This window comes from Podarcis tiliguerta (assembly GCF_965153285.1).
Source record: "Podarcis tiliguerta genome assembly, chromosome: 18".
NCBI classification, from domain to species: domain Eukaryota; kingdom Metazoa; phylum Chordata; class Lepidosauria; order Squamata; family Lacertidae; genus Podarcis; species Podarcis tiliguerta.
The window spans coordinates 2,379,541-2,403,097 of NC_139551.1; the positions used below are offsets into that span (position 1 = coordinate 2,379,541).

The 23,557-nt window shown below is 48.8% G+C and overlaps 1 protein-coding gene across 2 annotated transcripts; it reads left to right on the forward strand.

Annotated features, from left to right (window-relative positions):
* Positions 1-1,372: 1,372 nt before the first annotated feature.
* Positions 1,373-22,332, forward strand: LOC310668483 (GRAM domain-containing protein 2A-like). Of its 2 annotated transcripts, none has more exons than XM_083421832.1 (13): positions 1,373-1,529; positions 8,604-8,732; positions 10,293-10,377; positions 11,712-11,781; positions 12,124-12,227; positions 13,799-13,897; positions 14,568-14,639; positions 15,371-15,439; positions 16,219-16,282; positions 17,920-17,988; positions 18,880-18,964; positions 20,516-20,626; positions 21,890-22,332. In XM_083421832.1, exons 1-13 carry the CDS (start codon positions 1,477-1,479, stop codon positions 21,903-21,905), a joined length of 1,026 nt encoding a protein of 341 aa, XP_083277958.1. In that variant the 5' UTR covers positions 1,373-1,476; the 3' UTR covers positions 21,906-22,332. The 2 variants fall into 2 exon arrangements, with proteins under 2 accessions (XP_083277958.1, XP_083277957.1); XM_083421831.1 differs by lacking the exon at positions 1,373-1,529 and adding an exon at positions 2,743-2,937.
* The last annotated feature ends 1,225 nt before the right edge of the window (positions 22,333-23,557 follow it).

Sequence of the window (23,557 nt, forward strand, 5' to 3'; positions counted from 1 at the left end):
CAGGACCAGGGAGTCCCCCACACCTGCCCGCCTCCTGTCCCCCCAAAACAGTCCTTCTGTCTTGTCAGGATTCAACCTCAATCCGTTAGCCGCCATCCATCCTCCAACCGCCTCCAGGCACTCACACAGGACCTTCACCGCCTTCACTGGTTCTGATTTAAAAGAGAGGTAGAGCTGGGTATCACTCGCATGCTAATGAACACCCAGCCCAAATTTGAGGTTCCCCATCTCTGCTGCAAAAGGACACGGGTGGTGCTGTGGGTTAAACCACAGAGCCTAGGCCTTGCCAATCAGAAGGTCGGCGGTTCGAATCCCCGCGATGGGGTGAGCTCCCGTTGCTCGGTCCCTGCTCCTGCCAACCTAGCAGTTCGAAAGCACCTCAAAGTAGATCAATAGGTAACGCTCCGGCGGGAAAGTAAACGGCATTTCCGTGCACTGCTCTGGTTTGCCAGAAGCGGCTTAGTCCTGCTGGCCACATGACCCGGAAGCTGTACACCGGCTCCCTCGGCGAATAAAGCGAGATGAGCCCCGCAACCCCAGAGTCGGCCACGATTGGACCTAATGGTCAGGAGTCCCTTTGTTGTTGTTTAGTCATGTCTGCTTCTCCGTGACCTCCTGGACCAGAGCACGCCAGGCCCTCCTGTCTTCCACTGCCTCCCGCAGTTTAGTCAAACTCATGCTGGTAGCTTCGAGAACACTATCCAACCATCTCATCCTCTGTCGTCCGCTTCTCCTTGTGCCCTCCATCTTCCCCAACATCAGGGTCTTTTCCAGGGAGTCTTCTCTTCTCAGGAGGTGGCCAAAGTCTTGGAGCCTCAGCTTCAGGATCTGTCCTTCCCGTGAGCACTCAGGGCTGATTTCCTTCAGAATGGAGAGGTTTGATCTTCTTGCAGTCCATGGGACTCTCCAGAGTCTCCTCCAGCACCAGAATTCAAAAGCATCAATTCTTCGGCGATCAGCCTTCTTTATGGTCCAGCTTTCACTTCCATACATTACTACTGGGAAAACCAGAGCTTTTACTATACGGACCTTTGTTGGCAAGGTGATGTCTCTGCTTTTTAAGATGCTGTCTAGGTTTACCTTTATCTCTGCTGCAAGCAGAAGATGGACCGGGAAGAAGGACATGTTTCAGGGAGATGGAGAGCATCTTTGGGTACCACAGAGCAGAGGCAACGTGAGTCTCTGTGGGCGATTCGATGGAGGCGCAGGCAACCTCCTTTCACGCCAAACGGAGTCCCCATGCCGTTGCCGCGGCAACCGTTTGAAGGATGTCTGTCTCCAGGCAACTTGGGCTGCCAGAGGAGAAGTCATGTTTGCTCTCCGAATCGCCTTGGAGTCGACAGCTTCCTGGTCTTGCTGGCTGCAGGTTGGACTTCAGACTTTTCTCACCCTCCCTGCAGATAAAAGCAGCTGAGAGGAGGTTCAGAGGGCAGACGGCTAGAGAGGAAGGCGAGGAAGAGGAAGACGGCCTGAGAAATGGACCACCTCAAAGCTGCGGAAGATGTCAGCTTGGGACGGCCGAGTAAGCTGTAAGTGGCTGGGCTCTTTTGGGGAAGGGGCGCACTTGCGATCGATATAATTCCACCCCCGTTGGAAATCAGGGAAGAAACGTTGGAGGGGATGGAATAGGACGTCCCTCTTTTCAGGGGAGAAACGTTGGAGGGGATGGAATAGGACGTCCCTCTTTTCAGGGGAGAAATGTTGGAGGGGATGGAATAGGATGTCCCTATTTTCAGGGGAGAAACGTTGGAGGGGATGAAATAGGATGTCCCTATTTTCAGGGGAGAAACGTTGGAGGGGATGGAATAGGACGTCCCTATTTTCAGGGGAGAAACGTTGGAGGGGATGGAATAGGACGTCCCTATTTTCAGGGGAGAAACGTTGGAGGGGATGGAATAGGACATCCCTATTTTCATGGGAGAAACGTTGGAGGGGATGGAATAGGACGTCCCTATTTTCAGGGGAGAAACGTTGGAGGGGATGGAATAGGACGTCCCTATTTTCAGGGGAGAAACGTCGGAGGGGATGGAATGGGACGTCCCTATTTTCAGGGGAGAAATGTTGGAGGGGATGGAATAGGACGTCCCTATTTTCAGGGGAGAAATGTTGGAGGGGATGGAATAGGACGTCCCTATTTTCAGGGGAGAAATGTTGGAGGGGATGGAATAGGACGTCCCTATTTTCAGGGGAGAAACGTTGGAGGGGATGGAATAGGACGTCCCTATTTTCAGGGGAGAAACGTTGGAGGGGATGGAATAGGACGTCCCTATTTTCAGAGGAGAAACGTTGGAGGGGATGGAATAGGACGTCCCTATTTTCAGGGGAGAAACGTTGGAGGGGATGAAAGATGGGAGTTCAGAAAGGACAGCCCTTCCCGGGACTGCCTCTATTTCAGGGGTGACCAACTCCCAAGAGACTGCGATCTACTCTCAGAGTTTAAAACTGGCAGTTATCTACCCCCTTTTGGGGGGGGGGGTTCAGGTCAAAGCTGTTGAGTTTTTTTACGGGAGCCACAGTTGTTCAGCTTCACTGCAGACGTCCAGTGATCTTCTGGTAGATCTACCAGATCACGATCTACTTGTTGGACATGCCTGCGGTCTATTTGTTAGACCAGGGATGGGGGAAGAACCCGTTTCAGTCGCTTCGGCGCTTAATCCGGAGTCGCTCCGCTTCTCACGGGTGACTCAGAACCGCCGCCGGCTCATCAGGAAGGTGAGAGGAGGAGGAGGAGTCCAAGGTGGCCCGCCGTCACCCTTCGCTTCGGGAGTCATCACGGGGAAGAGGAGGAGGCGGAGGGAAAGGTTCAAGGTCTTCCCTCGCGTCCGCGCGCCTCCCTTCTCTCCGCCCATGAGCCGGGCATCGGATCTGAAGAGGCTCCGCGATGGTCAAGCTCGGAGTCGCCCCGGGACCTGATAGCCTCTCCTTGACCGACATCAGGTAGTAACCTCCTTTAGGGAGAGGAGAACCCAGGCGTCGGGGTTTAGGGACAAGCCCCTTCCTTCCTTCCTTCCTTCCTTCCTTCCTTCCTTCCTTCCTTCCTTCCTTCCTCTTTCTTTCTTTCTTTCTTTCTTTCTTTCTTTCTTTCTTTCTCTCTTTTTCTCTTCCTTCCTTCCTTCCTTCCTTCCTTCCTTCCTCTCCCCCTCTTTTCTCTTTCTTTCTTTCTTTCTTTCTCTTTCTTTCTCTCGCTCTTTTTCTCTTCTTTCCTTCCTTCCTTCCTTCCTTCCTTCCTTCCTTCCTTTCTTTCTCTCTCTCCCCCCTCCCTCCTTCTTTCTTTCTTTCTTTCTTTCTTTCTTTCTTTCTTTCTTTCTTTCTTTCTCTTTCACTCTTTTTCTCTCCCTTCCTTTCTTCCTTCCTTTCTCTCTCCCCCCTCTCTTTCTTTCTTTCTTTCTTTCTTTCTTTCTTTCTTTCCCTCTTTCCCCCTCCCTCCCTCCCTCCCTTCCTTCCTCTCTCTCTCCCTCTCTCTCCCACCTCCGCATTTCCTATTTCAAAACCCTCTAAAAATAAACCTGGCATCTTCTCTCAAGAAGAACCCAGGTGTCCTGGCGCTCTGCCAGAGATCTGCGAAGCCCCTCCCAGAATCCCGGAAGGGACCCAGGCGTCCTGGCCAGGCTCTCAGCACGAGGGATTCCCAGCCCACCAGTTATTCTACTCCCAATTCTTTCGGGACGCTTGCGAGTTTGGAGCCCGGGCGGGACACCCCCTCGGCTGCTCCTTTTACAGACAAAAGCCTTTTCCTACTGCTAAAAGCAGAGCTTCCTAGTTTGGGGCAGTCTACCACTGAACAGGCAGGCACTTGGGGAAAGAAGAGACCCCCCCCTCTGGGGTTAGAACCATAGGATTGTCGAATCGGAGTCATCTAGTCCAACCCCCCATCAGTGCGGGGACCTAGAATCCTGTGGCCCAGTAGTGATGTATGGAAGTGAGAGCTGGACCATAAAGAAGGCTGATTGCCGAAGAATTGACGCTTTTGAATTATGGTGCTGGAGGAGACTCTTGAGAGTCCCATGGACTGCAAGAAGATCCAACCTCTCCATTCGGAAGGAAATCAGCCCTGAGTGCTCACTGGAAGGACAGATCCTGAAGCTGAGGCTCCAAGACTTTGGCCACCTCATGAGAAGAGAAGACTCCCTGAAAAAGACCCTGATGTTGGGAAAGATGGAGGGCACAAGGAGAAGGGGACGACAGAGGACGAGATGGTGGGACAGTGTTCTCGAAGCTACCAGCATGAGTTTGACCAAACTGCGGGAGGCAGTGGAAGACAGGAGGGCCTGGCGTGCTCTGGTCCAGGGGGTCACAAAGAGGCGGACACGACTAAACGACTAAACAACAACAACAACAAAGAAGTCTGTGGATGTCCTCTGTTGTATGGTGGGGCATACATGGATGCTTGTCCCATGTGATATCGGGGCAGATTGGAGCAAGCACTGCAGAGATTGAGGTTGAATCCTGACAAGATAGAAGTGCTGTTTTGCGGGGACAAGGGGCGGGCAGGTGTGGCCTTGACTGGGCTCACTGTGCCCCCGAAGGACCAGGTGTGCAGCCTGGGGGTCATTTTGGACTTACAGATGTCCATGGAGGTACAGATCAGTTCTGTGTCCAGGGCAGCTCCATCTGGTATGCAGGATGAGACCCTCCCTGCCCGCAGACTGTCTGGCCAGAGTGGTGCATGCTCTGGTTATCTCCCGCTTGGACTACTGCCATGCGCTCTCCGTGGTTCTGACTTGGAAGGTGACCCAGAAACTGCAATTAATCCAGAATGCGGCAGCCAGACTGGGGTCTGGGAGTGGCTGCCGAGACCACATAACACCAGTCTTGAAAGACCTACATTGGCTCCCAGGACGTTTCCGAGCACAATTCAAAGTGTTGGTGCTGACCTTGAAAGCCCTAAACAGCCCAGTAGACCTGAAGGAGCATCTCCACCCCCATCTTCCAGCCTGAACACCTGGGTCCATCTCCCGGGGGCCTTCTGGCACTTCCCTTCCTGCGAGAAGTGAGGTTGCAGGGAACCAGGCAGAGGGCCTTCTTGGTGGTGGCGCCTGCCCAGTGGAACGCCCTCCCGTCAGATGTCAAGGAAATAAATGACTATCTGGCTTTTAGAAGACATCTGAAGGCAGCCCTGTTTAGGGAAGCTTTTCATATTTGATGAATTACAGTGGTACCTCGGGTTAAGAACTTAATTCGTTCCAGAGGTCCGCTCTTAACCTGAAGCTGTTCTTAACCTGCGGTACCAATTTAGCTAATGGGGCCTCCTGCTTCCACCGCACAATTTCTGTTCTCATCCTGAAGCAAAGCTCTTAACCCGAGGTAATATTTCTGGGTTAGCGGAGTCTGTAACCTGAAGCGTCTGTAACCCGAGGTATCACTGTATTGTATTTTAATATTTTGCTGGAAGCCACCCAGAGGGGCTGGGGAAACCCAGCCAGATGGGCAGGTTATTAAGAATAAATTATTATTATTATTATTATTATTGTTGTTGTTGTTGTTGTTGTTGTTAATAATAATAATAATAGAGAGACCCATCTTTTGTGGCTCGTGGGAAGGCGTGCATATATCTTGGCTACCGTATTTTTTGCTCTATAAGACTCACTTTTCCCCTCCTAAAAAGTAAGGGGAAATGTGTGTGCGTCTTATGGAGCGAATGCAGGCTGCGCAGCTATCCCAGAAGCCAGAACAGCAAGAGGGATTGCTGCTTTCACTGCGCAGCGATCCCTCTTGCTGTTCTGGCTTCTGAGATTCAGAATATTTTTTTTCTTGTTTTCCTCCTCCAAAAACTAGGTGCGTCTTGTGGTCTGGTGCGTCTTATAGAGCGAAAAATACAGTATTTATGGGCGCACGTGGGGTTTTGGATCTTGCGAAAGATTGGCGTCTCAGGTTAGGACTAGCGTCACGGAAGCATCAGTCTGGGAAGAGCCCTGGAACCCCACCAAGTATACGATACACAGTCCAACACGTGTTTGCCCAGAGGCCATCTGGTCCAATGGGTGTGTATCAAACCGCAGCCTAAGTTTCTAGACCTCTTTACTTTCGGAGATCGTCCCTGCCGATCCCTGATCCCTGCAGCCCCCTGGCTAGGAATGCCAAAGGACAAGGAGTGCGGCGAATGCAGCCCAAGTTTCTTTAAAAAAAAAATTATTAAATTTTCCAACATACATTTATAATATCCAATCTAAATTTGTCACATATTTTCCCTTTTTGACTTCCTTCAACCTCTCTGACAATCATCCATTATTCAAATTTTTAAAAACGCATTTCCTAATTTTATATTGCATTTTATAAACCTCCACCTCTTAGTTTTCATCAGTGCAATAGTCCTCTAACATTCACAGAGCTTCTTGAAATCCCACTAGCGTTATTTGCTCATCACATACACATTTCAGATAATCTGTAAATTTCCCCCAGTCTTCGATGAACTTTTGATCTCGTATATATCTGATCTTTCCTGGTTTTTTATCCATTTCTGCATAATCCATCAATTTCATCCTCCATTCTTCGAGCGTCGGCAATTGTTCCTGTTTCCATTTTTGGGCCAGTAGTATTCTCGCTGCTGTTACTGCATATTGAAAAAGTTTACAATCCTTTCCCAAGTTTCTAGTCCTATTTAAGGACGGAGGCGATAAGAAGCGGGGGGGGGGGGCGAGGGGGCTAGCATTGGCTCTGCTGCAAGCTTGATTGTTGAGTGCCAATCAGCCAGTGATTTGTTTTTCCAAAGCTTGTTGCTGTGGTTTCTGCCTTGGAGGTTTGCGGGTTGGAGTAGATGACCCTTCCGGGTTAGCGGGTCCCTTTCTGAAATTCTGATTCTATAAAATGAGGTTGCGGGGAGGAAGAACCCGTCAGCCCAGCCTGGAGCTCTTTGGAGGGAAGCAATAAAAAGCAAACGATTGGCTTTTGAAAAGGAAAACTGGGATTTGGCCGAGGGGTAAATTCTGGTGTTTTGTGGCAGCTCTGATTTTCCGCGCCGGTGACTTTTCCCCCTGGCGGCGGGCTGGGAAAATCCCAGGAATGCCAACAGCCAGCCGGACTGGTTATTTTCCTTTTCTGTGTATCCTGTTTTGCATAGCAACTCTGAAGCATGAACCACAGATTTCAGCTCCCGGCCCGGAAGTCTCCCTGGCGTAAATCGTTATATTACGGATAGAATTTCAATTATAAACAAATAACCTCACGGGTTGGGACGTGGGTGGCACTGTGGGTAAAACCTCAGTGCCTAGGACTTGCTGATCGTAAGGTCGGCAGTTTGAATCCCCGCAATGACGGGGTGAGTTCCTGTCGTTCGGTCCCTGCTCCTGCCCAACTAGCAGTTCGAAAGCACGTCAAAGTGCAAGTAGATAAATAGGTACCGCTCCGGCGGGAAGGTAAACGGCGTTTCCATGCGCTGCTCTGGTTCGCCAGAAGCGGCTTAGTCCTGCTGGCCACATGACCTGGAAGCTGTACGCCGGCTCCCTCAGCCAATAAAGCGAGATGAGCGCCGCAACCCCAGAGTCGGCCGCGACTGGACCTAACGGTCAGGGGTCCCTTTACCTTTAATCGTCAGCCATGGAGGCTTATCGGACTAAAAGCGAACCGGCGTCCACCGGCTCCCTCGGCCAATAAAGCGAGATGAGCGCCGCAACCCCAGAGTCGGCCACGACTGGACCGAATGGTCAGGGGTCCCTTTACCTTTACCTTTAATCGTCAGCCGCGGAGGCTTATCGGACTAAAAGCGAACCGGCGTCCAGCCAGATATTTCTGCGAAATACCAAAAGCAACTTCTTCCGTCTTCCTGCATTGTTGTGTAAACCGTTGCCCCACCAGCAAGCAGTATTTAGTGCTAGACTGTTCCTGGATGAGGAAGCTCTATGGATCATCCTCAGGAGTAGGCAGAACCCTTTATGGAGGGCCAAAAGTTAAATCGAGATGCCACCCACTCCCTCGTCACCTGAGACATTACATAAAGCGATCGCAATCTCGGGCTTTGTATCGGGGCGAGGTTGTTTTCATCAGCACGCGGCTAATTATAGGGAAGGGGAGGGAAATAATCTCATTAAATTCTGACTGATGACAGGCTAGAGAGGGATCACTTTGCACGGCAAGGCACAGGAGCGAGGTGAGCCGAAAAGGGGACATTTATGCTCCTGCAATCGCAATAAAAATAAAATTCTTCGTCTCCCTTTTGGAGACGCGTTGAAGGCATGCCGTTTTAAACTCATCCAAAATGGTTCAAGTCCAGCCGAGGGCTTCTTTCGCCACCTCCTGCCTTGCTTAAATCTCTGCCTCTCTTGTGCCCGTCTGTGAAATGGGCGCAGGAGCAATGCTGGGAAATTTATCCTCCTGCAATCTCAATAAAAATAAAATTCCCCGTCTCCGTTTCGGAGACACGTTGAAGGCATGCCGTTTGGAAGATATCCAGAATGATTCAAGTCCAGCTTGAGGGCCTTTTTTGCCGCCTTCCCCCTTGCTTAAATCTCTGCCTCTCTTGTGCCCATCTGTGAAATGGGCGCAAGAGCAAGGATGGGTGGATCAGCAGCGAGGGTGACGGTGTCTGAGGAGGAAGTGTCGGCCCAAGGCTGGGGTTGGGGACTTGTGAAGCAACATAATTAATCAGGGAATTTCTCGCTCCTTCCCAGCTGCCTGTCAGAAGTCTCCGGAAAGCCAAGGAAAAACAAGCGAAGGATGTCGGAGCAAAAGAAGTCCCAGAGTTTGGAGGAGACGGTTGGTGAGGCAGCCAGGAATGGACACAACCCGCCCCTTTCGCGGTGAGTTTTGGCAAAAAGAGAGGCTCCGAACCGCTTGTGTGTTTGACCTACTTAGGGGCAGATGACACCCAGCTCTACCTCTCCTTTAAATCAGAACCAGTGAAGGTCCTGTGTGAGTGTCTGGAGGCGGTTGGAGGATGGATGGCGGCTAACGGATTGAGGTTGAATCCTGACAAGACAGAAGGACTGTTTTGGGGGGACAGGAGGTGGGCGGGTGTGGAGGACTCCGTGGTCCTGAATGGGGTAACTGTGCCCCTGAAGGACCAGGTGCGCAGCCTTGGAGTCATTTTGGACTCACAGCTGTCCATGGAGGCGCAGGTCAGTTCTGTGTCCAGGGCAGCTCCATCTGGTACGCAGGATGAGACCCTCCCTGCCCGCAGACTGTCTGACCAGAGTGGTGCATGCTCTGGTTATCTCCCGCTTGGACTACTGCAATGTGCTCTACGTGGGGCTGCCTTTGAAGGTGACCCAGAAACTGCAATTAATCCAGAATGTGGCAGCCAGACTGGGCACTGGGAGTGGCCGCTGAGACAACATAACACTGGTCCTGAGAGATCTGCATTGGCTCCCAGTACTTTCTTGGCTTTTTTCTGGCCCATATAGGACCAGTCTGGATAGTTAGCCTTGGTGAAGACTTGACGTTTTTATTCCCAAAAAAGTTTTTGATTGAGTTTGCACTGAAATGAGGCTGCATTTTAATGTTTTAATGTTGTATTTTAATTTTGTTTTTTAAGCTGTATTTCAATCAATAGTTTTTACATTTGGTGTTAGCCACCCTGAGCCCAGTCTTGTCTGGGGAGGGTGAGGTATAAATAAATTATTTATTTATTTTATTATTATTATTATTATTATTATTATTATTATTATTGGACGCGGGTGGCGCTGTGGGTTAAAGCCTCAGTGCCTAGGGCTTGCCGATCGAAAGGTCGGCAGTTCGAATGCCCGCGGCGGGGTGCGCTCCCGCTGTTCGGTCCCAGCGCCTGCCAACCTAGCAGTTCGAAAGCACTCCCGGGTGCAAGTAGATAAATAGGGACCGCTTACTGGCGGGAAGGTAAACGGCGTTTCCGTGTGCGGCTCTGGCTCGCCAGAGCAGCGATGTCACGCTGGCCACGTGACCCAGAAGTGTCTGCGGACAGCGCTGGCCCCCGGCCTCTTAAGTGAGATGGGCGCACAACCCTAGAGTCTGTCAAGACTGGCCCGTACGGGCAGGGGTACCTTTACCTTTTTATTATTATTATACCTCCTTGGCTCTTAGAGCCTGTCAACATTCTTCCCTCCCGCCTCATGGCTTTCAAAATTGACCTTTATATCATTGCAATTTATACGTTTATACGTTTCCCGATTCTAATTGCACTCATTGCAGAATATCTCAAAAAATGCCAATAAAGAAAGAAAATTCCTCACCGCAAGTCTCCAGGCAACCCTGCTAGGGATATCGTATAAATTGACTCCAGTCTTTTTGGAATACTTGATCAAGCTGGTTTCGCATTTTTCCGGTACTTCTTTCTTGTTTCCATTTTTGGGCTAAAATAATTCTTCTATTTCTCTTGTTCCCTTTAGATCCAAAACCTACGATCCGTCTTACTCCAAAGAGGCCGAGAAAGAAAATTTGGCGTCTGCACAGCACAGAAATTCGGACTCCAATGTAAGCTTGGCTGGCAGAGAGAACCTTTTCCCACTGCTCAGATTTGTAATTATTAACTAATTTGTATAATCGTAGAGTTGGAAGGGCCCCCCAGTGGTCATGCAGTCGTACCCCCTTGCAGTGCAGGGATGAATAATAGACTTTCTATCCTGCACTGCTTCCGCAGAGCGGCCGACGCACATACCATTTCAAGCCTGAAAGTTTATAGTGATTGAGACAGGTGGGGAGCGTTTCACAACCAGGGAGCCACCACCAAAATGGCCATAAGTCCCTGCCATAGTTAGGGAAGAAGGGAGGGAAGAAAAGAGAGAAAATAAACGACAAAAAGACTTCCGGTTCTCTGTCTGTTAAGTATAGTATTCACACATCAACATCCATCTGTTCTGTTTTCAATAATAATAATAATAATATTTATACCCCGCCCATCTGGCTGGGCTTCCCCAGCCACTCTGGGTGGCTTCCCCAAAAATATTAAAATACTGTAATACATCAAACATTAAAAGCTTCCCTAAACAGAGCTGCCTTCAGATGTCTTCTAAAAGTCCTGTAGTTGTTGTTCTCTTTGATATCCGATGGGAGGGCATTCCACAGGGCGGGTGCCACTACCGAGAAGGCCCTCTGCCTGGTTCCCTGTAGCTTTGCTTCTCGCAATGAGGGAACCACCAGAAGGCCCTCGGTGCTGGACCTCAGTGTCCGGGCTGGACGATGGGGGTGGAGATGCTCCTTCAGGTATACTGGACTGAGGCCGTTTAGGGCTTTGAAGGTCAGCCCCAACACTTTGAATTGTGCTCGGAAACATACTGGGAGCCAATGTAGGTCTTTCAAGACCGGTGTTATATGGTCTCGGCGGCCGCTCCCAGTCCCCAGTCCAGCTGCCGCATTCTGGATTAGTTGTAGTTTCAAAGGTCACCTTCAAAGGAAGCCCCACGTAGAGCGCATTGCAGTAGTCCAAGCGGGAGATAACCAGAGCATGCACCACTCTGGCCAGACAGTCTGCGGGCAGGGAGGGTCTCATCCTGCATACCAGAGGGAGCTGGTACACAGCTGCCCTGGACACAGATTTGACCTGTGCCTTCATGGACAGCTGTGAGTCCAAAATGACTCCCAGGCTGCGCAACAGATTCTATAAGCCAGTATTTCCCCACCCCCACCCCAATCTTCAAATCCGTCTGTTACAAGTTTGTTTTCTCTTTCACGCAAAAAGTCCGTCCGAAGTTTCCTGTCCTTAATAAGTATCATAGAATCGTAGAATCCTGAACTGCAGAAATCTCAGCTGACACCGGATCAGGGCTAAACAGATAACCTGTCTCTCTCTCTCTCTCCCCTTTCCACAGCTGGTGAAACACGCTCTTAACTTCCGAAGGGTGTTCAAAGATTTCTCTGAGGAGGAAGAACTCTTGCAGAGTAAGTGCTTGAATTAATGAATTAATGAATTAATTAATTAATCAAGGCATGCAAGCTCCACCCCCCAGTCGTTCTTAGACTCCTTATTGGGTGAGCAACGCAGCCAAGCAACACAGTTGGAGCCTCCCTCCTCCCTGGCCGGCAGGGAGGGAGCGAGAGGAGCTGCTTCCTTTGAAACCCGGGAAATTGAAGGGACATCTATCAATAAGGGACAGCAGCGGGACACGGCGCTGGGATAAGGGACTTTCCCGCCAAATAAGGGACGGTTGACAGCTATGCTGAGGACTAGAATCATGGCAGCTTCTTTGCCAAAACTTACTTCCTGGTCTTTTCCCCCCGCAGCGTTTTCGTGCGCCTGGCAACGGGAGGTTCCTTATCATGGTCGCCTGTATATATCCGAAAATCACGTCTGCTTCTACTGCAGTATGGTACACCGGGAAGTTAAGGTAGGGCCTCTCTGGCCGAGGTTAAAGCAGGGGTAAGCAAACTTTTTCAGCAGGGGGCCGGTCCACTGTCCCTCAGACCTTGTGGGGGGCCGGACTATATTTTGGAAAAAAGAAATGAACGAATTCCTATTGTTACGGTAAAATCTGGGTGCGAGGCTGCTCTGCCACCCAGCTCGTCGGACTAAGTCCGCAGGCCCCTGCGGAGGAAAATGAGCTCAGCCGGAGACAGGAGCAAACTGCAGAAGATCCAAGTTTATTGCGCAACAGGTTCAAGGCGAGATTGAACAGCGAGAAAGGGGTGACATGAACTTTTGAAACTTCCCTCCATGTCCCAGAATACAGTGCAAAATACATCCCAGTTACATCACGAATACATTAAGAAGAGGTTGGGTTACACAGGATTAACCTATGGAGGAGGGAGGGGGGAATATGCAGAGCTGGAGATATGCGCAGATAAGCACATCCTGAGTACCGGTGATGAGAAGACAATGGTCCATGTATGCATAGTCTGCCACCTGGCATTGCCCGGAGGAAAGGCTTGGCAGAGCGATTTGACAGGATTAGGGTCTTGACACCTTGCTTGAGGGATTATGGAGGACAGGGGAGGTGTCATGGAGTCCTAGAGAAATTGAGCAAATTGGCACGTTGATTTTCTATGAATTTTATAGATTTTAGTCCCTTTTGACATTGACAATTGGAAATAAATGGATATATTGTAGGTGAAGAAGACCTCATGCACATGCAGCCCACTACCAAAACCAGCACCATCGCTTTTGTGACTTTTGTGATTTGTCCCCACAAAACACTTCGTCACAGTTTCTTCCTATCTATTCAAAGGGCCTTTGCTGCACGATACCAAATGTCAGAATCACTGATAAATGTACCTATGTACTGGCTCACTGGGAAAACTTCAGAAATTCCTATAGACAGGTGAGCTCAGCTCCTCAGCAGCCCCTCTGCCTGAGGGATAATCCCTGGCCTCCTGATACCTGAGTGCCAGACAGGTAGCCATGCCAGAAATAACAAACCTAGATGAAGACAAAAGGGTATGATGAACTTGGCTGGGAAACAGGGAAATGTAAATATCTCTTTTGCTCCACTTGACGGGTGTTTGGTGGAGGGCAAGGGGAACCATGGGGCAGGGTCCAGGATGCTCAGAGCACGGCCACCAGACCTCCCCTTTCATGATGCAACCGTGATGTAGTTTGGGGGCTGTAACATGGGGATTAGCAGCTAATAAAAGTTTGGGTTCTCTTTTGTTCGGGGTTTCCATCTTGTTCCACCTGGTGGCAGGTGGGAGTCCTGTCGCGACCGTATAGACCAAGCCGACTGGCTGCTGTTTTGCTCCGGTATTCCTAGCTGGTGTCCTTGTTTTTTGTCCAAGGGAGCCCTCAGATTTCTCCGTTAACATAGTCTTGTGGTCTCTCTCTGTAGTATAAAGATACCGTTTCCCCATGAAGCATGTTGGGTCATATCCTGTGCTTCCCTGTCCCTCATCTCTCTCTCTCTCTCTCTCTTTCTCTCTCTCTCTCTCTCTCTCTCCCCTTCCTCTCCTTTTCCCGGACCGACAGGTCGTTATCCCGGTTCCATCCATCAGTATCCTCAAAAAGGCCAACACAGCCTTGCTGGTACCCAACGCTGTCTGCATCCGGACGTCGGATGGAGAAAAGGTGAGAGCTGAGCACCACCGGATTTACGTATAAGCTCAACAATCTCTAGCTTAGGACCCTACTCTCTTAAAGGTAAAGGGACCCCCGACGGTTAGGTCCAGTCGCGGCCGACTCTGGGGTTGCGGCGCTCATCTCGCTTTATTGGCCGAGGGAGCCGGCGTACAGCTTCTGGGTCATGTGGCCAGCAGGACTAAGCTTCTTCTGGCGAACCAGAGCAGCGCACAGAAACGCCGTTTACCTTCCCGCCAGAGCGGTACCTATTTATCTACTTGCGCAGGTGTGCTTTCGAACTGCTAGGTTGGCAGGAGCAGGGACCGAGCAACGGGAGCTCATCCCGTCATTGCGGGGATTCGAACCGCCGACCTTCTCACAAAGTAGTTTGCAGAATTTGTATGTTGGCCCTGATGGAAACGCCAAACATTTCAGCCTCCTAAGAATCCCATTTTTTAAAAAAAACCCCAGCAAGGTTCTAGTCCTGTTTGCCCGGGATTTTCCTCTAGCATTCTTTTCGATCTATTATGGGGTGTTATTTCTGTGACGAAGGCTAGGCTGCCTCCCCGTCGGAAAGGAATAGGAAGCAAAATATGGGATTGAGGGGTCTGTTTTGTTCCACGGGATGAAGACTGCGATCTTATTTTATTTTATCCTACCCCTTTTTCCCACACCGCAGTTCTTGTTTGGGTCTCTTCGATCCCGGGAAACTGTTTACCAGGCCCTGCGCTCCATCTGCAAACACCTCCAGGTAATTAATAATAATAATAACAATAATAATAATAATAAAGTGGTACCTTGGTTCCCTGCCGGAAAACACACACACACACACACACACACCTCGTTGGGGTGCCAAGATTCAAAATCTCAGGAAGACACCATCTTCCTTTCATTTTTTAAAAGAACCTAAGTTTCTAGTCCTTGTGACCAACATTACCTCTACCCAGGAAAAAAAAAACGGAGGGAGCAAGAACTTTTGTTGGAGAAAAGATGGGGCGGAATTGTAATACCGTGGTAGCTTGGTTCTCAAACTTAATCCGTTCCAAAACCAAAGCGTTCCAAAACCAAGGCAGTGCTTTCCCAAAGAAAGTAATGCAAAACAGATTAATCTGTTCCAATCAGCATGTTTTTACATGAGTAGAATGTGCCCTTTTATTTAAAATGCATCTCTGGGTTATTTGTGGGGCATAGGAATTGGTTCATTTCCCCCCTCAAAATATAGTCCGGCCCCCCACAAGGTCTGAGGGACAGTGGACCGGCCCCCTGCTGAAAACGTTTGCTGACCCCTGCTATAGATGGATTGGAATTGAATAATAATAATAATTTTTATTATTATGAAAGATATTCCACAGTCCTGAAATTAGGAAATCCGGTCCGTCTTAGGTACAGCTATGTATCTCACGGGGGGGGGATAGATGACTTTTGGAGGGCCCTTCCACTTCTATGGTCCTAGTTCTTTGATTTCTCATCTGCTTCCTCTAGGACGGCAGTCGCAACAACAGCCCAACCGCAGCGCACAACCTTTCGGACCAGTTGCTTAAGATTTCCCTGGTAAGGAGCTTGGTTTTCTGTCTTTTGTGTGCTCAGCCATCATTTTGGGATTAGGAATTATTAGGATCGAAAGGCTACAGGTGTAGAGCACCTGGTTATATAATAATATATATATGCTATATGGTGATTTATGGACCTCATAGGTATCTCAAGCCATTTGCCCATGTTGCCATGCAACCAGTCCATGCAGAATGTACATCCAGTTTTTTCCCTTTAATTTTTTGGGGGGCCCTAAGCTATAGCTGGGGACCAGGTGGCGCTGTGGGTTAAACCACAGAGCCTAGGATTTGCTGATCAGAAGGTCAGTGGTTCGAATCCCCGCAATGACGGGGTGAGCTCCCGTTGCTCGGTCCCAGCTCCTGCCAACCTAGCAGTTTGAAAGCACGTCAAAGTGCAAGTAGATAAATAGGTCCCGCTCCGGCTGGAAGGTAAACGGCCTTTCCGTGCGCTGCTCTGGTTCGCCAGAAGCGGCTCAGTCCTGCTGGCCACATGACCCGGAAGCTGTACGCCGGCTCCCTCGGCCAATAAAGCGAGATGTGCGCCGCAACCCCAGAGTTGGCCACGACTGGAACTAACGGTCAGGGGTCCCTTTACCCTTTACCTTTAAGCTATAGCTTGTTTAGTTTAGATGTAAATCTGGCACTGCCAAGATTGGGATAAACTCCGGCCTGTCAAAACCCTGGTCAGTGGGGGCAATGCTAAGCTAGGTGTCTGGATGCAACCAAATTCCCCCCCCCCCCATCATTCGCAACCTCTCGCTATTTTCGTTCCCCTCGCAGACCCCAAAGGAGTTGGACGGAAGCCGGACGCCCCCCCTGGACGAAACCCTCCCGGAAGAGCCTGGTGAGATTTGGGTCGTTTCTGTTTATTTGATACAAAGTTCAGCGTCTAACCTTCGGAACTCCCCGCCTAGTGATATTAAGCAGGTGCCTTCTCAGTAGTTTTTTTTGCCGCCTGCGAAAAGCATTACTGTTTAAACAAACCTGCCCTGTTGCTTAGAAAGTAATTTTAATCCGTTTTAGTATTTTTCCCCCCTCCAAATAATTTTTATTAGTTTTCCGAATTTTTAACAAATCCTCCCAAATTGCGCCAGATTTAATCCCATTAAGTTGACACTCTTTGTCATCAATAAGGTCCCTTCTTCCCCCTATTTCTGTCCTTCGTATTCCATTATGCATTTCCAATTCACGTTCCATTTTAATCTTAAATCCAGGGTGGTGATTTACGGACCTAGTAGGTATCTAAAGCCATTTGCACATCACAAAATATGTATTTTATCAAAGTCATTGTTGGATTGAAATACAATTAAGAAGTGTACAGTGAAATACAATTAAGAAGAAGCATATTCATAGGGAAATAATTATTAAGCTCTAACTTAAAATGATTTTTTTATCCATAACAAACTTAATAATGCAAACACATTGGCATTTGGCAATGACAAAAGTTCTTTAGAATCATAGAATCATAGAGTTGGAAGAGACCACAAGGGCCATCAAGTCCAACCCCCTGCCAAGCAGGAAACACCATCAGAGCACTCCTGACATATGGTTGTCAAGCCTCTGCTTAAAGACCTCCAAAGAAGGAGACTCCACCACACTCCTTGGCAGCAAATTCCACTGTCGAACAGCTCTTACTGTCAGGAAGTTCTTCCTAATGTTTAGGTGGAATCTTCTTTCTTGTAGTTTGGATCCATTGCTCCGTGTCCGCTTCTCTGGAGCAGCAGAAAACAACCTTTCTCCCTCCTCTATGTGACATCCTTTGATATATTTGAACATGGCTATCCTATCACCCCTTAACCTCCTCTTCTCCAGGCTAAACATGCCCAGCTCCCTTAGCCGTTCCTCATAAGGCATCGTTTCCAGGCCTTTGACCATTTTAGTTGCCCTCCTCATCTAGTTGCACTCATCATCTAGTCTCTGGAAACCCGCTGTAACATGAAATAATAAGAGGTGCAAATATATGATGCAAACTACTAATAATTAGAAATAGCTTTATTAATGTGAAACTGAGTGTTATAAACAAATTCAATTGTAATAATAATAATAAATTTTATTTATACTCCACCATCCCCGGCCAGAGCCGGGCTCAGGGTGGCTAACACCAGTAAAATTACAATAAAAACATAATGGGGGGGGAACACAATTTAAAATACAATTTAAAATGCAGCCTCATTTTAAAAGTGGATCAAAACCGTAGTTAATACAAGCCCATAACTTACATCCTAGGAGCCTACACAACACAAAACACTGTTGCTTGATGTAGGTTTTATTTTATTTATCATATATTTTGGAAATGTACATCCCTTTAAATTTTTTTGGGGGGGCCCTAAGCTATAGCCTGTTTAGCTGATACGTAAATCCGGCACTGAGCCAATACCTCACTGTCAGGCTGACTGCCCTCGCAGGGTTGTTGAGAGGGTGAAATGCAACTTTAATTTTATTTTATTTTTAATAAAAAGCCTTAACCATCTTCTTTTGCAGATGGGGCAGATAGGACCCGGAGCCCCCCGACGGCAGCTATCGAACCGCACCGGGCAGCAGCAAACAGAGGTGAGTGACTTTCTTTGCCGTTTTGCAAACCGCCCTCTCCAAATTCTCCTGAAACCTCTTTTTCGCCAGCCAAATTGGGCATTGCAATCCAAAGGCCAGAGAGAGAGACTCTCAGCCATCAAGAGACCAATTGAATTGTATTCAATTGTGGGATATCAGAGTTTTTTGGGCTGGGTGTTCATCAGTATGCAGATGACACCCAGCTCTACCTCTCCTTTAAATCAGAACCAGTGAAGGCGGTGAAGGTCCTGTGTGAGTGTCTGGAGGCGGATGGAGGATGGAGGGTGGCTAAGAGATTGAGGTTGAATCCTGACAAGACAGAAGGACTGTTTTGGGGGGACAGGAGGGGGGCAGGTGTGGGGGACTCCCTGGTCCTGAATAGGGTGACTGTGCCCCCCGAAGGACCAGGTGCGCAGCCTGGGAGTCATTTTGGACTCACAGCTGTCCATGGAGGCGCAGGTCAATTCTGTGTCCAGGGCAGCTCCATCTGGTACACAGGATGAGACCCTCCCTGCCCACAGACTGACTGGCCAGAATGGTGCATGCTCTGGTTATCTCCCGCTTGGACTACTGCCATGCGCTCTCCGTGGGGCTGCCTTTGAAGGTGACCCGGAAACTGCAACTAATCCAGAATGCAGCAGCTGGACTGGGGACTGGGAGCGGCCGCCGGGACCACATAACACCGGTCCTAAATGGGGTCACTGTGGCCCTGAAGGACCAGGTGCGCAGCCTGGGGGTCATTCTGGACCCACAGCTGTCCATGGAGGCGCAGGTCAGTTCTGTGTCTAAAAAATAAATAAATTCATATGTCTTTTCCCTGGCCTTTTTAATAATAATAATAATAATAATAATAATAATAATAATAATAATACCGCCTGTTTTTCTTTCCAGGAGGGGTACGGTCCACAAAGTCCTGGCGGACCTGGAAGGCTCACCTCAGCCCCCTCAACACTGTCATCCTCATCTATCTCTGCTTGTGAGTGGACCAGTTTTCTGGGGGGCGATCATTATGATTCCTGCACTGAAAGTGGGTTGGGATGGATGACCTTTGGGTTCCCTTCCGCCTGTGCAATTCTACAATTCCATGAAGCCACGCAGCGTGTTGAATCCACCTCTTGGCCCCTTCCCTACTAAACGTTTGGCTGCTACTAGAAGACTTATTGGTGGGATGCGGGTGGCGCTGTGGGTTAAACCACAGAGCCTAGGACTTGCCGATCAGAAGGTTGGCGGTTCGAATCCCCGCAATGACGGGGTGAGCTCCCGTTGTTCGGTCCCAGCGCCTGCCAACCTAGCAGTTCGAAAGCACCTCAAAGTGCAAGTAGATAAATAGGTACCACTCCGGCAGGAAGGTAAATGGCGTTTCCGTGCGCTGCTCTGGTTCGCCAGAAGCGGCTTAGTCCTGCCGGCCACATGACCCGGAAGCTGTACTCCGGCTCCCTCGGCCAGTAAAGCGAAATGAGCGCCGCAACCCCAGAGTCGGCCACGACTGGACCTAACAGTCAGGGGTCCCTTTACCTTTACCTAGAAGAAAAATTAAGACGATTGTCCCATTGGCTGGAGGATAAAATTGCCAATTTTATCCACAATGGCTAAATGGCTTCATTTAGCCACAATGGCTTCATTTTTTCCCCTTCCACTGAGGAACCAATGTAATCGAGAGTCTCAGTCTCAGTCAGTTTTATTGCACATAGCCAAAGGCTGCCGCAATGTACACAGAATTATTTGACAATTAAAAGAAAATATACTGAATTGATTAAAAAAAAGACTTAAAACATTTATATTATTAAAACATTACGTACTCTAAACAAAGCTATAAAAATACCCCAATGCACAAATAAAAACATTAAACAATAAAATTGATAAGCTAAAATCATCACATGGTCACTAAAGTTAAAAACAATATCAATTAATACAGTGTGCAATTTATACTCAGAGTGTGGTGACAAAGACAGAGCATTGTTGTTGTTTAGTCGTTTAGTCGTGTCCGACTCTTCGTGACCCCCTGGACCAGAGCACGCCAGGCCCTCCTGTCTTCCACTGCCTCCCGCAGTTGGGTCAAACTCATGCTGGTAGCTTCGAGAACACTGTCCCACCATCTCGTCCTCTGTTTTCCCCTTCTCCTTGCGCCCTCCATCTTTCCCAACATCAGGGTCTTTTCCAGGGAGTCTTCTCTTCTCATGAGGTGGCCAAAGTCTTGGAGCCTCAGCTTCAGGATCTGTCCTTCCAGGGAGCACTCAGGGCTGATTTCCTTCAGAATGGAGAGGTTGGATCTTCTTGCAGTCCATGGGACTCTCAAGAGTCTCCTCCAGCACCATAATTCAAAAGCATCAATTCTTCGGCCGATCAGCCTTCTTGATGGTCCAGCTCTCACTTCCATAAGATAGAGCATAGCCTGAGGTAATTGAGAGTCTGGAAACCTTAGCCTGATGAGGAACGGTCGAAGGACCTGGGTATGTTTAGCCTGCGAGAGAGAGAGAGACTGGAGACGCTCTTATAAAATCTTAATATTCTGATATCTTGGTTTCAGGGTGGTCGTCCTACTCCTTTCCTCCGGGTACATCGGCCTGCGCATCGTCCAACTGGAAGAACAGTTGATCTCCATGGGAGCGTGGCCCGAAATAGACTTGCAGCAGCACCAGTGAGTTTTTGGGGCTTTTCGTTCCTCTGTTTTACCTTCATTTTACGGCTGGCGGCGTAAAACATGGGTAGGCAACCTGAGGCCCAGGGGCCGGATCTGGCCCAATCGCCTTCTTAATCCGGTCCGGGAACCTGTGTGTTTTTACATGAGTAGAATGAGTGCTTTTATTTCAGATGCATCTCTGGGTTATTTGCGGGGCATAGGAAGTCGTTCATTTCCCCCCAAAATATAGTCCGGCCCCCCACAAGGTGGGAGGGACGGTGGACCGGCCCCCTGCTGAAAAAGTTGACCCCTGGTGTAAAACGACACTCCTGGTTAACTCTCTAAACTAAAGCAGAAACACACACACACAAAGACACACCCCACCAGTGGCGTAGCGTGGGTTGTCAGCACCCGGGGCAAGGCAAGTAATTTGCGCCCCTCCCCCGCTGCACTGTCCCTCCCCCAGATAGTCCCTCGCTCTCTCTCCGCATCGCACCGCACCGCACGCCTGCTACACCCCCCCCTCCACAGTGGGCGGCGACCCGGCGGCTCGGCTCGGATTCGCACAGCCAGCACTGCAGTGAGAGAGAGTGAGTGAGCCAGGTAGGGGCAGAGAGCTGCGAGTGCGAGTGCGCCCCCCCCCCCAGATGTTGCGTCCGGTGCGGCCGGCCCCCCCTGCACCCCCCACGCTATGCCACTGCACCCCACAGAAGGAGGGGGCAAAGCCTATGTCACTTATATTAGTAGTTTCCCAGAGACCCCTACCCTATTAGAGGCAGAATTCAGAATAGCCCCCTACCCTATTAGAGGCAGAATTCAGAATAGCCCCCTACCCTATTAGAGGCAGAATTCAGAATAGCCCCCTACCCTATTAGAGGCAGACTTCATAATAGCCCCTACCCTATAAAAAGCATGATTCAGAATAGCCCCTTGCTCAGTTGCTCCTGGCTGAGACTATTAATCTCAGGGTCTGGGTTCGAGTCCTGCACAGGACACAAATATTCCTGCATCGCAGGGGGTTTGACTCTCCAATTCCATACAAAAACATAATTCAGAATAACCCCCCTACCCTCTAGAAAAAGCAGGATTCAAAACAGTGGCTTGCGCGGTCTACTAAGGAAGATGATAACCGTAACAGTTAATGGCACATTTATTCAAAGCCCGGTTAAAAATATTATTCTGCAGTGGTCCGTCGGCTGCTTCCAGTAGGCTGAATAAACAGGGGGAAAGTTTCTCGTTTTCCTCAGCTACGTAACTTTTAAATATTTTCTTCCTGGACAGGTATAAGACAACTTGAGGATTTCGCAAGATGTCCAGGCCATCTGCTGCTGGTCAGGAAATAGAGAAATAGGATTGCCAAAAGTCCAGGTTTTTTCCGGACATGTCCAGGATTCCAGCGACGAAATTCGCACCCAGGGGGAATAACGTTTTATTTTATTTTTTTGAAAAACCAGCAAAATGTCTGGGGGAGTTGCAAACAGAACCGGGAAGCTCAAGAACCCAAAAAAACAACACAACTTTTTGTGTCCGGATTTTTACTTCTGGAAATACGGCAACCCTAAAGAGACTTTTGCTTCGGCACTGTGGGTACCCGAAAAAACGTCTTGAGTCGCAAAAACAGAGGACAGTTCTTGTTTCTGCCGCCTGGCACAGAAAGAACAATTATTTTAGCACGCGCCTTGAATCCTAAATTTTATAAGTTATACTGTCTTTAAGGTATTTAATTTTATTTTTTAGCACCCCTAATTATATCTTGGGGATCTCTGTGCAGAAAATCTGCAAGGTGCCTTTCGAAACCAAACTCTTGACTAGATCTAAACACACAGGCGGGAAAACGCGCTATAAACAAGTCAGTAATTAAATCGTTATAACACAAGATGCAGAAAAACCGCTATGGAAAATCGCATCTAAAAAATTCTTTGCTCTCCATCGCCCTCTGGTGTTGCATGTGTATAATGCGTTCAAAACGCTGTTTCTTTGACTCATGTAGCAGAGTTCTTTTTACCATATTTTTCTAAAATCCTCTCTAAAAAAGGTGGGGAAAGAAAACCTTTTTTTAAAAAAGAAAGAGATTTTAAGAGGAAGCTGTCCTCTTTTTGGTTTTTTGCTCTGGCTCCCTTTTTTATATGAAAAAAATTCAAATAGTAATCATGCAATCAAAAGTTCCTACATCCCACCCCCCACAAACAAACGCCCTCACTAGGGCGGTTCATAAAAAACTTTTTGTAAAAAAAAATGCCTGTTTCAAAGGTCTTATCTTACTACGCTAGGGATTAAATTAGCTCCATCTGAAATTTCATGCATATCAGTTAATATCTTGACCCTGCTCCAGTGAGCTGAAATTTCAGCCTTCGCGACAAAGGAAATTGGTCAAGTAAACAGCTATTTTCGTGGAGGAGGGTCAAGAAATTACTGTATTTTTTGCTCTATAAGACGCACCAGACCACAAGACGCACCTAGTTTTTGGAGGAGGAAAACAAGGAAAAAAATATTCTGAATCTCAGAATCCAGAACAGCAAGAGGGATCGCTGCGCAGCGAAAGCAGCAATCCCTCTTGCTGTTCTGGCTTCTGGGATAGCTGCGCAGCCTGCATTCGCTCCGTAAGACGCACACACATTTCCCCTTACTTTTCAGGAGGGAGAAAGTGAGTCTCATAGAGCAAAAAATACGGTAAATAGCGAAAACCCAAACATAATCCGTTCCGGAAGTCCGTTTGACTTGCGAAATGTTCGGAAACCGAGGCGCGGATTCCGATTGGCGCAGGCGCCCCAGAAACGATAGCTGACAGCCGCGTCGGACGTCCGGCTTCCGAAAAACGTTCGAAAACCGCAACACTCACTTCCGGGTTTTCGGAGTTTGGGAACCAAGGTGGGCGTTGGCGCAGCTTTGCCCGGAAAGGAGCTCAGGCCCCCACCACCAACTTACGCCACGAAGGAAGATACCTGGGTA

Coding starts and splice junctions, on each gene's coding strand:
- LOC310668483 (XM_083421831.1), top strand. CDS start 2,882: ATGGTCAAGCTCGGAGTCGCCCCGGGACCTGATAGCCTCTCCTTGACC. Junction 10,378..11,711: donor ACAGAAATTCGGACTCCAAT/GTAAGCTTGGCT, acceptor CCCTTTCCACAG/CTGGTGAAACACGCTCTTAA. Junction 18,965..20,515: donor ATCCTCATCTATCTCTGCTT/GTGAGTGGACCA, acceptor TCTTGGTTTCAG/GGTGGTCGTCCTACTCCTTT.